Source organism: Halichoeres trimaculatus, unplaced genomic scaffold (assembly GCF_033239565.1).
Source record: "Halichoeres trimaculatus isolate MK-OKI-2021-1 unplaced genomic scaffold, fHalTri1.1 fHalTri1_scaffold_9, whole genome shotgun sequence".
NCBI lineage: Eukaryota > Metazoa > Chordata > Actinopteri > Labriformes > Labridae > Halichoeres > Halichoeres trimaculatus.
This window is the reverse complement of record NW_027437188.1, coordinates 10,180,735-10,198,943: the sequence shown is the minus strand read 5'-3', so window position 1 is coordinate 10,198,943 and position 18,209 is coordinate 10,180,735. Positions and strand designations below refer to the sequence as shown.

Genomic DNA, 18,209 nt, shown 5'->3' with positions numbered 1-18,209 from the left:
GCCATCCCAGGTGAGAAAAATGCATCCTGAATCAAGTCTGAGGGCTAAAACCTCTGTTTCGGGTATAACCACATTGAGCTCAGAATGTAAGGTCGGAACCTGAAATTTGGAGCCAAAAATCCAATTTTCAGTTTGGCTAAAAGTACATGAAATATGTGTCCCCCGTGGAAGCCCATGCCATCCCAGGTGAGAAAAATGCATCCTGAATCAAGTCTGAGGGCTAAAACCTCTGTTTCGGGTTTTACCACATTGACCTCAGAACGTAAGGTCGGGACCTGAAATTTGGAGCCAAAATTCAAATTTTCAGTTTGGCTGAAATTACAATATATATGTGTCCCCCCTGGAAGCCCATGCCATCCCAGGTGAGAAAAATGCATCCTGAATCAAGTCTGAGGGCTAAAACCTCTGTTTTGGGTTTTACCACATTGAGCTCAGAACGTAAGGTCGGGACCTGAAATTTGGAGCCAAAATTCAAATTTTCAGTTTGGCTGAAATTACATGATATATGTGTCCCCCGTGGAAACCCATGCCATCTCAGGTGAGAAAAATGCATCCTGAATCAAGTCTGAGGGCTAAAACCTCTGTTTCGGGTTTTACCACATTGACCTCAGAACGTAAAAAAAGTCAATAAAGTAGATGTTTATGTGTAAACAACCATTTTTGATTACCCATTTCCCATTAAAAAGGACTATGCAGAAATGACTTTTCAGGTCTATATCACAATATTTTTGGCTTTATTAAATTCTTTTGCAGTTTCAGACCAATGGAAATGAATAGAATTCTTTATTTCGCTCCCATTTAAATGAATAGAGATTTATCATCACCATGGAAACCACTGGAGCAAAGACACATGTGATGTCACAAGGAAAACGCAGGCCGTTTTCAAATTCACCTACTATATACTGTGAATGAAAGCAGTATGTAGTAGGCACTGCGTACTGCCTACTACACTTGAAGTAGTATGTACTATGACTGTTCTGTTAGGTTTATTTCGTAGCGAAGCGGAAAAAGGATTTTTTATTTATTTATTACGATTTATTTTTCAAACTTAATTTTGATTGTACAAAACAAACTATGAGTAGCTGACATGTTGACATTTTAGTTATTCATCTGCAAAAATATTGCCAGAAGCAGCATTTTATATGAAACCGCCAGTTGTGGAGAATACTTATTCAGAGAGGAATTACTTATCATTTTGTGACTGTGTACAGCGGCCTATTAGGGTCACTCAAAAGAAAAAAACACATCAAGGATAAACATCTCACACACAATTCAGTATTAAGAATGAGGTGAAGCAGGAAAATTTAAGGTGGTGGAAATATAGAGCTGAAATACAGAATGTAACAGTAAAATGTCATACTATACTTGGCAGTGGTTTACACTAATAATGCCGCAGTCTGGCCGTTACAAACTGTTAATGGAAAAACAACAACAGACCTTTTTACAAGTTATTACATATTAAAACCTGCTTGGAGTTTCCTCCAGCTGGCATAGCTCTTAAGGTTCACTGAGGTACTCAAGCTCCCTTACCACGACAAGGTGCAAATGACTGAATGTTGAAATGCTGAGACCTATATAACTTTTGCTCAAAGGAATAATGATATCACAAGGGAAAAAGAATGTCCCATCCAATCAATTTTTTTTTTTCATGTAAACAAGCAGGAGAACACTGCTGCCGTTTTCAAATTCGCCATCTATACTAGCAGTGCATACTTATTTTCCCAAAATGTAGCATATAGTATACAGTATACAAACAAAAGCAAAGTTGCAGTATGCAAAAAAAATACCCAGATGACGAACTGATTCAGGAAACAATTCACAGTATGCATTAGACCAGTCTGCTTCGCCTACTGTTGCAGGCAAAGCACCTGAATTGAAAATGACTGAGAGCGAAGCTTTAACAATCAGAGCAGCAAAATATACAAATACAAGAGCCTCTACTTGTTATCTTTACGTTTTCAACACGCAAGAGTGTGTAATAACTTCTAAAAACTTTTTTAACCTAAATTGTGTATATATTTTTATTGTACTCTGGACAAAGTTCTTGACTTTTTGTAATATTTAGTGTATCTCTGAGGGTCTTTCTATTCATAGCAATTGTACTGAGAGAGTGCAGTTTTAACCGGAGTCAAATACCTTGTATTCTTAAAAATACTTGGCGAATAAAGGCGATTCTGATTCTGATTCTGAAAAGGTCTGTTGTTTTTCCATTAACAGTTTGTAACGGCCAGGCTGCAGCATTAATAGTGTAAACCACTGCCAAGTATAGCATGACATTTTACTGTTACATTCTGTATTTTACCTCTATATTTCCACCACCTTAAATTTTCCTGCTTCACCTCATTCTTAATGCTGAATTGTGTGTGCGATATTATCCTTGATGTGTTTTTTTTTCTTTTAAGTGGCCCTGATAGGCCATCATACACTATCACAAAATGAGAAATTCCTCTCAGAAATAATAAGTATTCTCCTCCACTGACTGTTTCATATAATATGCTTCCTATGGCAATATTTTTACAGATTAGTAACTGAAATGTCAACATGTCGGCTATTTATGGTTTGTTTTGTACAATCAAAATTAAGTATGGAAAATGAATCCTATTTCTGCTTTGCTACGAAATAAACCTAACAGAACAGTCATAGTACACACTACATTCAAGTGTAGTAGGCAGTACGCAGTGCCTACTACATACTGCTTTCATACACAGTATATAGTAGGTGAATTTGAAAACAGCCTGCGTTTTCCTTGTGACATCATACGTGTCTTTGCTCCAGTGGTTTCCATGGTGATGATAAATCTCCATTCATTTAAATGGGAGCGAAATAAAGGAATCTATTCATTTCCATTGGTCTGAAACTGCAAAAGAATTTAATAAAGCCAAAAATATTGTGATATAGACCTGAAAAGTCATTTCTGCATAGTCCTTTTTAATGGGAAATGGGTAATCAACAATGGTTGTTTACACATAAACATCTACTTTATTGACTTTAGATGTTATTTCTGTGAACTTTAACTGTATATTACTCATCATTAGCAGAGCTTCCATTTTAACCTTATAGAGACTCTGTAAATATGCCCCCAAAACAGCAAAACTCCCCCAAAATACCCTAAAAAAACACCAAAAGTGGCAGCCATCTTGAATTTGAAGGTTCAAATAAGGTCAAATCATTATCCAACCCTGAAATATGTATTTCTCAACAAAAATAAGGTCTGAAAACATGGATTGTTCATCATTGTAAGTCGAGCTTTTAAAAAGATCATTTCCATGACAGCCATTTTGGATTTTGGCCTCTAAAAAATTTTCCCCACCATTTTAAAAAATGCACCCTGGCTAAATTTGTTTTTTAGCCCTCCTAGGTGACAAATCCATTGAGAAACGGACCTTCTCTCACCGCGGTCGTGTTTCGCTCCAAAATGACCCAACTACACACTCTCCAATCTGTGGCAATTCCTCCATAGCAGTGAGTGTACAATACAAAATAAAAATAAAATACTTATTTAAAACAAAAATATTGATCGTGTAGTGGATTTTTAAACTCATTTTAACTATTTTCAACAATGTGTATTCACAACACCTTTTAACTTGAAAATTCATCATGAATTAGCTATAGTGCAAAATACATGAAATTAAAATTTGTGAATGTTTTAAAACCCACAACATTTTGTCAGACTCAGTCCAGTTACATACCTGTGTTAACAGAGACAGATGCAGGATAAAATGGTGACACAGGGCATTGATACACACTCTCCAATCTGAAAGAGGGATGTTGCTAACATTAGCCGCTAGCTAGCGATCTTTTATATCGCTTTAAACATACAAAACGGAAGGGTAAACTCATTATAAACATCGTGAAATGAAAGTTAAGAGACTAAAAAATGACTCAGATCTCATTACTTTCAGCTGTGTGTCTATTTTAACGTGAAGTTAACTGATCATTCTCACAGAGAGATATGGGCACGTTACCTGCGGCAATTTCTCCATAGCAGTGAGGAATTACCCGAGATGCATTACCATATTTAGCCTGAGGCTGAGCTGTACTTGCATATCCAGAACAGCAGGTGTCACTACTGAGCCATTTAGCATGGATTTAACAATGAGCCTGTTTAACTAGGCTATGTTACATAAGCATAGTTAGAAAGCGCCCTCCACTGGTTAAACATCAGAAGACAAGACATAAAACAGACTTGTATCAACTCATTTATTATTTCAGACACTCTACAAAGATTTATCTTAAATTAAAGCTAACAAAGTGAAAAATATAAACAGTTTTTACAGTGCATGGCTTCCATCAAGTAAACCTACATCACTGACCATGTTAGAACAGTGTCCATCGTGAAGCTACAACAAACACATCCCAGTTCAGACAGTCGTTCAAGTGGGTTCCAGGTACGATTCAGTGCTCCCACTGATTGATGGAGGGAGCAAGTCAAGTTGTGTCCAAACAAACTAACAGTTTCTATCAGCATCAACAGTGGTTCAGTCCTCAGTATAGAGCGAGGAGGGGGCCCAGGCAAGGAGACGTCACCGTCACATGAGGCACAGTTATGCAATACATCAAAACTTCATCCCCCTGTAAGGCTCGATTAGTTGGTGTTTTCTTTATCTTAGTATTTAGCAGCATTTATGTCCCTTATATTTAAAATTCTGTACAAGCCAAGGGCTGAGCTGTTGCACTCCTGCCTTGCAAAAACGGGGAAAAAACACTCAAATTTTGTACCAATTGTGTCTCCTTCTCTCAATGATTTATTGTTTTGGACACTGAATTTATAGAAAAAGTGGGCGGAGGCCCACATGTGAGGTTATCTGGATGGCGTTGGCTAAAAATGTGCCCAGTGTTGCAGGTTTGAGAAAAAAAGGTTATTGGGCTGATGGTTTACAGTTTGGGCATGCCTCTGCGCCCCCCCTCCAGGTGATGTTCCGCCCCTCTTCTTCCTTGTCCTTCATGTATTTTTCTTCTCAGGAGAAGACCCGGGTCGTCTTATCAGTGCTCAGCCCGAATCATCTCCGCTGTTCTCAGAACCTCCTTTCATGCCCTCCTCCGGCTCCTCCGCCGTCCCGCTGTCCGACTCCTCCTCTATGGCGAAGCGCGTGTCCGCGGACGAGCACAGGGAGCTGATGCTGCTCTGCTCCGTGCACAGTGCGCACGCGAGCGGAGAGGGTAGCACACCTTGGCAGTGGAAGTTCCCAAAGTGGTTGCTGTGGTTCCCACAGAAAGGCAGGGACACCTGGACCGAGTGAAGTCCAGAAACAGCAGCGGGGAAGGTGAGGCTCGGTTTCTTTGGCAGTGCGCCCCATTCCCGCTGCTCTTCCTCGTGCACAAGGCGCGTGAAGATGTTGGTCCTCCTTTTCTCCCTTCGTTTGGAGCGAAAGTAGCTCAGCATAATGCCGCAGAGGAAGACTCCGTAGAAAGCCATGACCGTTGCTATGTACAGGTACGCGTTGTCGCCGGGTTTGGCTGCCTGGGTGCTCGCGCTGCTCTGTGGAGCTGTTGAGTTTTCGAGGTGTTCCATTTTCAGTCGAGTCTACAGGGAGGACCAACGACGTGTGCTGAGAGGAGAAAAAAACCCCACATGTACTGCCATTAATGTTTGATTTTTCAACATCTACGCACACTTTACGCACATTTTACGCACAGCGATATAGTTGAGTTTTTCCCCCCAAGTGATCACAAAGGATTGTCTAACTATAGAACTCACTTGCAGGGTCTTGAAGAGAAATTTTACAACTCAGTCATGCGGAAAAAAGTAATAAACCACTTTTTAATGATGACACCAAAACATTAAACAAAACTGTTCTGGCATTTTCGTCCTAGATTTTAATTAAAATTTTGTAATTTTTCCCGGGCTTTTATCGCTCTAAGGTTAAAATTTTCACTGGTTAAACATTTCAGGCTACTCGAAAAGTTCCAAACCGTTTAAGGAAACTGTTGATTAAAAAGGGTTAACATAGTTTACATTAAAGACAGTCATTCATCGAACACTCACCAAAGCTCAGACAGAAGTTTCAGGTGAACCTTCCCTCTTTGCCTCTTCGCTGTTTCAATGGTGCTCAGCAGCTCTGTCGAGGAAGAAGTCATTTATATAAAGACCCTGGGAGTGTCATCATGTGTCATGTGACGAAGGCTGATTGTAAGATGAGTCCTGTGTGTATGGAAGCCCTGAAGAGACGTCAATTCAAAAAGAGGAAAAAAGATAAAAAAAATTAATTCACGCCTCTTCGGGGAAGCTAATAAAATTAATAAATTCCCAAAGTGTAATCAAATGACCCAAGTACTTCATGATCTCTGGAGTCCAACAGAAAGAGGCCCAGAGGGATTAAGATGGAAAAATACTGTAGGATAGAGAACTGCAACTCCTCTTTTTTTTAAACATGCATTTAAGATGCATAGCTGTTTCCACAAACCCTACTTTACATCAAATCTTTGCATCAAACAACATCAGTGGTTTATTGTCCCATCTCATCGTGCAGGATTTTCAATATCCATGCAAATGCATCCAAAGCTCATGAATGAAATTACGCAAAAGACTCGTATGCGTTGGTGGGAATGAAACACAACCCAGGCTAAAAAACATGATTCACAAGTGTTTTTCAGGGTCATTCTCATCTCAGGGAGGCAAACAGTTCCTGAATGAGATCTTTAAGTGACTGATTTAATTCGATAGTCAGACAGAACTCCTCCTCTGTCACCTAACTTCAGTCCGTCAATGATGGGAACTCACGCCCTGATACGGTCACAAATTATGATGAGCACTGGATGCAGAATTGGATTAAGTCCCTCTTAATGATGATACATTATGAAATGGGTGATTTCATTCAGTCCTTTTGGTGCAGCTGTTGAGAAAAATAGATGTCATCATCTATCTGTTTTTTGGTAACATAAGCATCAACATTACACTTAATGAGTTGTGCTTAATACTTTAAATTTGATTAATTCTGGAGAAGAGTTTGTTTTCGTGCATCTCTCCTTTTTCAGACAATGAGAATAAGTAACTCAAGTATCTCTAGTGAGGGGAAAATACTACATGAGGTCAACCCGATGCAAGTAGTGAAGCTTTGTTGGAATGAAAATGAGACAAAAGGGGAGCAAATCTGATCAGTCTGATTACATTTGGCTTAAATATTAAATGAACGTTCAGAAAATAATGGACAACATGTGTTTGTAGACCAAGCACAATCTTTATTTTCTTCCTTTGACAATTTTCCAAAGGTAAATTACAAATAAATAGCTGGATCATTTATGTTACAAGGCAGTCTGTGGGAACAGAGGGTGGAGCTCCAGAAACACATTGATTTAAACAAGTTAAACAGAGACCTGATCACAGCTCCACATACCAACACTCGGGGTTTAGAAACGTGCGACTCACAATCACAGGAGAAGGCAGCAGGTGAGAGATGCTGGGGTCACGTTTGTGCTATTTATGCACTTCTTCATTCACATGTGCAGAAAAAAATGAAGCTGGTAGAGACAGTCCTGCTGAATCAATAAGTGTTAACCACTACACACAGAATTTACACTCATAGTGTTCTTATTTTTCAGTGTGTGCACCCCAGAGAAAGTTTCTTTTAAAATCCTTTCTGTAACCGATGACCTTATTTGGACAGAAATGCTAAATATTGCACATTGATTTACCAAAGACGACACGTTTACACAGTCATTTCATCTGTAATACAAGCAAGAAAATGTGCTCTCTTGTGTTTGCAGAGCACATAAAGGAGAAGTACACACGCACACACACACACACACTTTAGGAAAATACAGCAGACTAAACAGTGCATATTCATTTCGTTTCGTGCAATTTTTGTCATGTCTTTGAAAAAAATCTGGTAGGAATCTTCACTGGTTTGCCCTCAGATAACTGTGCTTTTGGTTTTAAAGTGCTGACGGAGGAAAGACGTCCAAGAAACCACAGGAGTCGAAGTCAGACTGTAGGTGGGAAACAAAATAAATCACTGACTGAGATAAAAACATGCAAACATAAGAGGAACGAACCCTTCTCCTGACCTGCAGGAAAAGAAAGTTAAGAAAGCTGGAAGTTAAAAAGAGTTATTTAAAAATGATTATGAGCATTTTTCTTCCTATTGGCAAACAGATCGAGGCAACAAACCTGAGCTTCTGCTAAGAATGAGCTCAACAGAAAACCTCAGTCAATCTGTTTCATAACTCACATCTGGGAAAACAGAGATCCCTATAAGAGGTCATACACCTGGGCACAGAAACAGGGGAAGGCATCAGTGGATGAAGTGTTTTTGTATTTTCTTGAAGCATTTTTCAGCCCCTCTCAATTTAAAAATGAAATCTGCCCTCCTGTCCTTCATTCCAAGAAATCCTATGATTTCAAGTCAGTGGCTCCTGTGTTCTCGGGGAGGGGTTCAGGGGTGCTGGGAGACTTCGGGATCAGGCGTTGGTCTGTTTTTTGAGAGTGAATGATGCCGTGCTGGCCCTCGCTTTTATTTGCCGCCGTACATTCTCTCAATGTCGTCCTGGTACAACTTTTTCAGCTCCTTGCGTTTGAGCTTGAACGCATCAGTCACTAATCCTGTCTCTGGAGTCCACGGGTCAGGGCTCAGGCGGATCTTGCGGGGGATCTCGAAGCGCTCCAACTGGGCTAAAAGAAGAAGATGAAAAACATTGTGAAGTGTAAAACCCTTTATTTCAGTAAAACCCTGTCCCTGTACGTAAAAAGTGACTCTTCTCACCTTTCAGAGCAGCTTCTGTGAGGATCTTGAGGACCAGCTCCTCCATGGCCTTACTGTTGCACAGCTCCTCCCACGAGTCTTTGATACTGTACTGTTCAGCCAGAGCGAGCAGCTGCTTCTGATTGGGCACCACAAAGCCAATCACGTACGTCTCATCACTTCAGAGCAAGAGAGGGGAGAGGACAATAGTGATGTCAAAAAGTAGAAAAGTGTCAAATTAAAGTACAATGATCACTGAATTTAGAGTCCTCAAAGTTTCAACTGAAAGTCAACTAAACTCTGACTTCAAATGAACTCAATCAGCTTTCAGAAATCCTACACTAAAAGAAAACATTTTTCTAAAAACTGTCTGAGCTACATTTCCTGAATTCGGAAATGAGTGTGAACACTCAGGTAGTGCAGTGTGAGCGCTTTACGTTTGAGTTTTATAAGGTCTTACAGTGCGTGTCCAGCCTTAGAGAAAATTTTATTCAACAAATGCAGTGCCTTAAGTAACAATAATCTCAGAATCAGAAATACTTAATTCATCCCAGGCGAGAAATTTGTTTACTGAGATTATATCAGAAAAACATGGAAGTTGAAATGTTGGTCGATATATCTGCTACAGATGTTTCAAAGCAACTATTTCCTCGTCCTTCAAGTAGAAATTGGAATTCAGATAAACAAGTTGATCTAAAGTTTAGGAAACTTTAGATTTAAGCATAATTGATTTAACACAGCCAAATCCAAGATCGCAGAGTCTGTGGTAAAAAAGAAATATTGACGAATTGGTGTGGCTAACATTACGGAGACTTTCAGCCCTCATGCCTGTGCTGGTAACACATTAATCTGAGCGGGTGGTTAACCTAAGCAGCAACCTTGGGTCGTGGGACATGTGGAAGTGTTAAAATCTGCAGTTCATCGAGTGTCTACTTGAGGCTGGCTCCAGAAGTACCAGAAACCACATACACACCAAGCCAAAAAAAAAAAAGATTTCACAGCAGAACTAAACAGGTTCACAGTCTGGTACAAAAGGGTCTACAGTCTGAATCGCTAATTTCTCTATTGGTACACACTGTACAGGGGGTTAACCATTTTCTGATATGGCAGTTTAGAAAATATTAAGAACACAAGATCACCCAATGACAGGGACAGCTCAGCTGATTGTCAGGCAGGTGCCCAAGAGCTGTTAGTGTGCAGTCTAAAGCTCGTTTCCACCAAGCAGTCTGGTTTAGATCAGTATGGTTGGGAACGGGTTAAACCTGATCTTGTTTGCATTTCCACAGCCAACAGTGCCCCCTCCTGGTAGGTGGCGTATGTGCTGGATGCCGACAGCCGTATATAGTGTGTCGCCATGGCAGCACAACACAGTGTACCCCACTAATAAATCCAATGAAAAAGAAAAATGCGACAAAGTAAACAAAGAGCAACGATGAAAGACACTTCTCCTGTGCCGCCAGGAGAAATGCAGCCGCTGTCGCACGGTAAGTGATGTTTCTTTCGACCAATCAACGGTCTGCAGTGTTGCAGCTCCACCTTCCGAGAGCGGATTGGTTCAGTCTGGCACCCATACAAAAGGGTCCCAATAGTGGCACGGCTCGTCTTGGTTATTTGGGGGTCTGTCACGGGATAAGTCAGTGGAAACGCCACAAAATGCGCGCTGTACTGAGACGAACCGAGACGAACCGAACCAGACTGCTTGGTGGAAATGCGGCTTAAAAGCCTGCTCTATTTCCAACATGAAACCTTTTTAGGATTTGCTTCAAAACTCAGTTTCAGAAACAGACGGGGGACATCAAAGAGACTATGTCGATTTATTATAAGGCTCATGGGTTAATCAGACACAACCAACGTGCAACTGTATTCACTAGATGGATAGATGCCAAAGCACTCTACACCATGAGATGTGATCTGTCATCTGTGCTTGATCCTGTCCAGGTATCATTGCAGAATTATGGCTCAAGACACTAACCAGAGCCCCAGCGTCCTCTACTGGCTAGTGGTTGTGCTACAGCTGACATACACAGCACATGATGGCATTTCAGGTCTACAATGAAGAAAAAAACTCACAGAGTCTGCTTTTGATTCTGGTATTGATAAGTGAGCTTAACAACATTCACTTGTTAAGTAGATTAAATCTACTGGCCCTTTACATCGACCATACTCCACTGAGTGTAGTGTAGTGTCCCCTTGCTGGCTACCAGAGGTAAGGCAGGTGAATGCTTTTATAGACTCTGCTTTCGTTTAGTCATTTTTTAGTCAACCTATCTAGTTTTTCTTACAGCTTAGTCTTTACATGTTTTGGTATGCTAGCTATTGTTAGGCTTACACATTTTATGAGAAGTAACTTGGTTAAACTGAGCATAAACTACATTTACAGATCCTCTGTCAGCTAATTAGCGTGTCAGTCAAAAAGATATTTATACATATGAGCCATGAAACCACATTATTGCCTTTTCTATGAATGAACCCACACACAGCAAACACACACACACCTGTTTGCGTAGGCACAGATGTTGTCAACCAGAGAGCAGTTCTTCAACACGGCCTCCACCTTTCCCAAAGACACGTATTCTCCAGCCTGAAGCTTCACCAAGTCTTTTTTACGATCTGGAAACACAACAGAGATGCTTTTACTGACAGAAAACGTTTTCACGTGCACATCTTTCAACGTGGGGAGGACGGAATCTTCTTTCTGAAATGTGCTTATCTGTCCAACGTCATTGAGATAACAGAGAAGATCCAGGGGTTCTGGCTGACGGAGGTAAACATCTCTGTGGGGTAATTCTGGGAAGTGATGTAGGAAATTATTTGTTAAAAGGTTTCCTGTCAGACTGATGGATGGAACTGGAGCAGGAGTTGTCTGGATAAAATCCAGGGATCTGGGGCACAATGATGATAACTTATGCTTTGATGTAGCAGCACGAGAGTAATCTGCACCTGATAAATCACCTTCACTATAAACACTCCTCACCGATTATTTTAAGGCAGCCGTCTTTGTGGAACTCTCCGATGTCTCCTGTGCAGAACCACCGCTGGCCATTCTCATCCATGAAGAAATCCTCCTGGTTTTTGGCCTCACTCTTGTAGTATCCTTGGGTCACATTGGGTCCACCGACCAGGATCTCTCCTCTCGGATGTGGCTTGTCAGTGCTACGATAACCACCTGAAGGCAGAGTTTAAATTGAATACTGTTTCAGTTCTCCTGATGCTGCTTCATAATAATTTTATGATGATAAAAAAACTGACAGCCTGTTTACTTTTTCTTCTTTTTCTGCTCTGGGAGCCAAAGCAATAAACTGAGCCTGATAAATATCAAGATTTAACAGATTGCAATAAAAATGAGCGATGAGCCCTTACATAGAGAGGATGGAAGCTGCACAGGAGTGAATGGAAGAAGTATGTTTTCCTTACAAGGTCATGGCTCGGCTAAATAACATCCTGACCTGGGAAAATGTTTGGTGGTATAATGTAATGTAAGAGAGAGAAAAACACTGATTTCATTTATGAGAGTGGAAAAATAAACCATCTTTTTCTTTTATGTAATCAAACTGCAGTGGTGATGACTTTGCAGCTTGGTGAGTTGTCTGATTGGCTGACTGGAAACAGATTCAACACAATGACAGCATGTTGGACCAGTTGGTAACTCAATAACATGTTCAAACAACACTATTGTGCATTTGGTGCATGTGTAACCGAGTGGAATGGCTGAATATCTTGAAGTAACAGATTGCAGATGACGTCTGGACATTATTCTTATGACAAGAAACTTGACAAGTACGTTTTTCTTACCTCACTGGCCAAAGTTATACTCAGTACAAGCATCTTAGGTCTCATTTTTGACTAGTTATATCTTGAAACAATTTTTTTTATCTGGAAGTTTCAGGTTAATGTGGCTCAAACCAGTCTAACAAGACAGTTTTACAATAAATAGTTCAAAGGCACTTGCTTATTTTTGAGTTTTTGTGTGAAAATCAACTGAATACTCTGGGATCTCTTCTCATCACCAGCTTCTCTGCTTTTTGGTCCATTTTCCTTCGATCAGACAAAGACTGTGCAGTTCAACGCTGGTTCTGACCTGAATTTTTGAGTTGAATAATAGTTACTGATTTTTTTAATGCGTCTTTAATTTTAGCTTCGACCACCTAGGTGCTTGGTGCTAACACTGGAGCAGCTAGTGATGTGAAGTTTGTGACTGTGCATATCTAGAAGGGAGACTTTTTCAAGATCACTTTCAAACTCCTCACAGCCCCTTTAACAGTCACAAAAATGTATGTGCTTTTACAGCTCCTGTCAGTTTGCACACAGCTTATGCATGCCTCAATTTTACTCAGCTTACTGTTTCAACATTGTGATTGTGTGTGACAGAGGATCTAAGCTCAGTCAGTCAGTCAGCCAGTCAGTCAGTCAGTCAGCCAGTCAGTCAGTCAGTCAGTCAGTCAGTCAGTCAGTCAGCAAACGTGATGAATGAAAGCTCTGACATGAATCACTTACTGACTGTTGTTCAGTGAACAAACTGAACAGGTGCTCGAACAGAATCAATGTGTCTGTCATTCAGTGAATGTACTGAACAGAAGCTCCAATAAATCACTCACTGACTGTCGTTGTAAACCAACTGATCAGGTGCTCCAACAGAATCACTCAGTGACTGTTGTTCACTGACTGAACGGGCAGCTCTGCCTCCGTATCTCTCTCCTCCTCTCAGTTACACATTTAGTGAATGATTTATGTACAAAGCTAATAAACAGGATAATTGGGGAAATGATTGTTTAAGCAGCTTTCAGTACGCAAAATGTAGCTTCGTCCTACTAAATTCTCAGGAAATTGGCTGATAATTCACAGCTGGCTCATCTCAGTTTGATTGCGAGATGAACTAAACATTTTGGCTGTGTTTCAGCTTATTGATATATATTTCAGCTGTGGAAAGTACTGAACGATTCAGTGAAACAAATCTTTTGGATGAATCACTTTACTGAAATGATTCTAATGATTCATTTCACATAAAATAACTGCTTTTCCCATCACTAGGTGCAGCCCAAACAAGCCAAAGATATCAAATTTGGCTGATTGGTCTAAAATGAGACTACCTACCAATGTGCCCATATTAATGTGCTTTCTTAATTAATTTGCCACCACTGTTTATAACTTTTTTTTACAAAAGTGGATGACATATGCAATTTTTAGTATGTTATTTATTAGTTTTGTGAGGTGTTTCCCAACCCCCACTTTGGTTAACCATCAAATTAAGGGAAAAAAAGTCTCAGTAAAGTTGATTGTGGAACGACTCCATATTTTGAAAGTCACTCTTTGAGATTTTTCTTTTTATGTCAGTTGTACTCACAGTTTTTTTATGTGTCTGTGATTGATCTTGTTCTTTTGTAGTTTTTTTTTTCTTTTTTTTTCCTCTTGCATCAAACATGTTTACTCACTATCAACAAACCTTCCCTCCAAAGTTCCACCAATCTCAGTTTGAAGGCACCACAGCTGCATTAGAAAGTGTAGACAACTGATACGTGTCCTCATGAATCCATGTGACACACTGGATCACTTCATCAAGAGTTCTGTGTGTGTGTGAGTGTGCTCGTGTGTTTGTGTGTGAGTGAGTGTCCTCTTGGTCTTACTCACCCTCCACCCAGTCTTTGAGCTTGATCTCACAGCAGACCAGCGGTCCTCCCACTCTCCCAGTGCTGTAATCCCACACTAGAACACACGAACACACACACACACACACACACACACACACACACACACACACACACACACACACACACACACACACACACTTAATTACAAATCACACAAGCATCATGAAAGGACATTCATTACCATAGCAACACGACCTCACATGTTCCCTCGCTATGGAAACTCCATCCCAAAGGAACTTCCACAAATCTGTTTTTGTGGCTCAGATGACCACAGAGGAGAGTGACGGGAGGGTTTTTATCTGCCTGGGAAAAGGCTGCGAGTATTTCCATCATTTCAAAACCTGGTTGGACACTTAATAGATAAGCTTCAAAGTTAAGACAGATCTTTAGAAGAGCTGTCACCGATATGACTGACAGTTCTGCACAAACCAACAATACACACTGACGTTTGTTCTGACATATTGCTGATGTGGTGGAAGATTTCAATCACCCTGGAATTTACAGCATAATGATGACCCCAGCACAGGACTTCACAAATATTTAGATTTCTCTGAGGTTTGTTTAGATGATGAGCGGAGCTGGGAAATGCAGCTGTCTCAAAAATCTTATTCGAGCCTAAGCTAAAAAATGTCATATAATTTGTCTCATTGCTGTAGGAGTCGCACAAAGCATTTACCATATGAATAAATAAATAACATAACATAAAAATCTTGAAAAAAAACTTACATTCACTGATAGTTCCAGCCCCGCAGGTCTCGGTCAGACCGTATCCCTGACCCACCGGGCAGCAGAAACACACATTCATGAAGCGCTGTGTGGCGGCAGAGAGCGGGGCCCCACCTGAGAGCAAGACTCTTGTTTGACCTCCAAGGAGGGAGCGGATTTTCCTAAACACCAGTCTGGACGTGCAAACAGAAGGCAGAGGGTTAACAGAGGATACAGGATGAGAATAAAACAGTTGTCTATATAACTGTGGTGTAAAGGGTCAAACACACACTTGTCACACAGAGGTGTGCTGTATCCTTTAGCGAGCTGCTCCAGTTTGTAGTTATACGCCAGGATGAAAAGTGTTCGCTGGACACAGTTCATCTCCTCCACTTTTGTCATCACGTTTTTGTAGATTCTGTCCATGATTTCCTGGAGACAAGGGGTGAGAAAAAAGCCTGACATTTAGAGCAAGAACAGTAAATCACCATGAGAAAACTGTACAAAAACATTTTAAAGTGATAGCCTTGGACTGAGCGGAGAGGCCTTGGAAGGATATCCTAAAAACTGGAAACCTCTTGAATAACAAATTTCAGCAGTCTCATTTATGCAAAATGAAAATAACTTCATGCTGGCATATAAACCTTTATTTACTCCAAGTTTTAGTGAGTTTTTGGATTACAATTCTTCAGAAACACCTGCTCAAATGACACAAGGACATTTACTGTTGAAAAAGAAGAGTGAATATAAGGAATAAAACAGAGGTAGAGTTTTGTAAAGCAGAAAAAACACAGTTAGGCACCATGGGAAACATAACACAGATGTTAATCAGTAACCCCTTTTTGTACTCTTGTCTATGGTGTTAAAAATAGTTTGAGAGATATGTGGTGCAGCACAGTTGCATTGCCTCAACAGCTCCTAAAAAGGGCTCTGGTTTTCTTAACCTAAGGCTAAAATTACCGAAAATCAAATTTAGGAGGGACAGAGCTTGTAAAAAAGGGAGCACAGAGCAATGTCTTCTAAATACAGCGGGGTCAAAACTTAGTTTAATGTGGAACAAATATGTTCTTTAACTTTGTTGCATAACAGCAAGGCTCCCCAGTGGATTGACTGATAACAAGTGACCCACAAAGCTGAGAAAAAACCAAAAGAATCCACGAGAGCAAATCTCCGAGTCAATTCAATCAGAGACAGACGTGAACTGCAGTGAACTTTGACATCTGGAGGCAACTGCTTCATGTTGAATACAGACTTGAATAAGATGAATGTACGATAGGTTGACTGTGTTTATGGTAAGGAATTACATATAGCAGAAGAAAGGCTGATGGTGAGTTGGTGAAAATTCAACAATATTTTCCTAAGGTCTAAAAACCAACAAAACCTTGTTGACATCCACACAGCAATCAGCAGAGTCAGGACTGGACTTTTCTTCTGCATCCTCTGCTGATCATCTGTCACGAAATTCAACCATTTTCTCTTCAATGCTCTGAGAGTGTTCAGGTTAACTTCAGCAACATTACAGGTGGTGACGGCTGTTTCTTTTATGAACACATGATGCTCATTTTTAGTTTGCAAAACCAACATTTAAGCTCAAAGATGTATTTTCTTTTTGTCTTTGTGGCTCTTTTTGATGTTTCTCCTCTCATTCATCAGTTTTGTTTGTATTTTTGTTTAACTCTACCAAAAAAAACTTGGGTGCCGATAAACTGGACTGGTTTGAAAATTAAATTGCCTTTTAAAAGAGGCAACAAGCAGACCGTTTCTGCTCAGGAGACTCAGGTCTGTTGGTGGCAGAAGACTCTTACATCACTGGAAAACCCGTTCAGTGGCAGGCTTCTTCATCTGTTGAGTCTCACTGAGTTATATCACAAGCCTTTTCTACCCACTGTGGTCAGACTATGAAAATTTACAGCAACTGTAACCATCACCTTTTTCAGAAGATTTTTTTTTGTTTTATGCTATACTTGATATGTACATATTTTTTCTGCATTACACTTACAATATTATTCTGTTTAATATATTCTTCTTGTAACGTTTTTACTCTATACATTCTTGTTTGCTGCTGTAACTCAGTAATGTCCCCTTGTGGGCAAGTAAAGAAATAACTTATCGTATCGCATGGTATGGTATGGTATGGTATGGTATGGTATGGTATCTCATCTCACCTAACCTCACCTCGCCTCATCTCATCTCATCTCATCTCATCTTAAATACTTGCTGACTAGACCGAGGATTGTGTTCTGCCTGCTTTTGCCCTCCATACAGGCTGTTTTCCATAAATACACCAAAGCTTGCTGATACTTAATTGGTCAATACTACAAACACCCTACAAACACCCTACAAACTAAAAGCGAAATAATTACTTAAAATTCTGACCCTTGGGTACAATTTACCCATTTTTGTGCTGATAACCTAACCCAGCAGAGATTAACCTTTGCTTGACCTCTTGCATCACAAGGACTGGACGACTTAAAGAGATGAGGGGGTGAAGATGATGATGCATAAGTCTTCAAGTTCAGGGAGCCTCCTGCTCATTTCTGGGCGTGTATTCTCCAGTCCAGAAAAACTGTTTCAACATCAAGTTGGCAGCAGCCAGTGGGCTACTTTCCCGCAGAATAGGGGAGAACTGATGTTAGTCCAGGAGGGAGGCCTTTGTAGCCATGGTGGGTTGATCCATATTGCATTTAACAGGTTGAAGGTATGAGCATGTTAACAACATACAGCCAAAACTGTCACTAATGTGAATTCATCATGTCCTCCTCAAGCTTGATTCTGGTTTTGCTGATTGGTCCTTTAAGATTTCAACAGTTCATGCAGTAACTTTGGCTTGCTGGGATTTTTAGGTAGAATAAATGCATTCTGTTTAAATTTATCAGGAGTAAACTTTGAAAAAAGGCTGAAGTTATGAGAAATGAACCAGGAAGGGAAAAGGTTTATCAGATGAAATAGTGTTATCACTCATTTTGTCTAACTCGACTCTCATTTATTGTTCCCTGAAGTCCAATGGACTGATGTACAGAGATCGTGACCACCACATCATCATGTGTTTTCAAATGCTGGACTCAGAGATATATGGGTAAAAGGGGACAGACATTAAAAAAACAATGAGAACCAGCTGGAACCAGTGTGTTTGTGTGTGTGTGTGTGTGTGTGTGTTTGTGTGTGTGTGTGTGTGTGTGTG

The 18,209-nt window shown here is 40.3% G+C and overlaps 2 protein-coding genes across 2 annotated transcripts in view; both read right to left on the bottom strand.

Annotated features, from left to right (window-relative positions):
• Nucleotides 1-4,186: 4,186 nt before the first annotated feature.
• kcne4 (potassium voltage-gated channel, Isk-related family, member 4) lies at nucleotides 4,187-6,086 on the bottom strand. The gene is made up of 2 exons (XM_074679870.1): nucleotides 5,987-6,086; nucleotides 4,187-5,549 (listed from the first exon to the last, which is right to left on the bottom strand). The coding sequence occupies exon 2, from the start codon at nucleotides 5,510-5,512 to the stop codon at nucleotides 4,991-4,993; it is 522 nt and encodes a 173-aa protein (XP_074535971.1). The 5' UTR covers nucleotides 5,513-5,549; nucleotides 5,987-6,086; the 3' UTR covers nucleotides 4,187-4,990.
• Nucleotides 6,087-7,232: 1,146 nt separating this feature from the next.
• acsl3a (acyl-CoA synthetase long chain family member 3a) overlaps nucleotides 7,233-18,209 on the bottom strand; it is a 44,787-nt gene continuing 33,810 nt past the window's right edge. The window contains exons 9-15 of the mRNA XM_074679605.1: nucleotides 15,321-15,460; nucleotides 15,050-15,222; nucleotides 14,304-14,378; nucleotides 11,653-11,844; nucleotides 11,174-11,288; nucleotides 8,700-8,857; nucleotides 7,233-8,608 (exon numbers count right to left, since the gene is read on the bottom strand). Of these exons, the coding sequence (XP_074535706.1) occupies nucleotides 8,451-8,608; nucleotides 8,700-8,857; nucleotides 11,174-11,288; nucleotides 11,653-11,844; nucleotides 14,304-14,378; nucleotides 15,050-15,222; nucleotides 15,321-15,460 (1,011 nt within the window). The 3' untranslated portion in view covers nucleotides 7,233-8,450. The remainder of the gene's footprint in view (nucleotides 8,609-8,699; nucleotides 8,858-11,173; nucleotides 11,289-11,652; nucleotides 11,845-14,303; nucleotides 14,379-15,049; nucleotides 15,223-15,320; nucleotides 15,461-18,209) is intronic.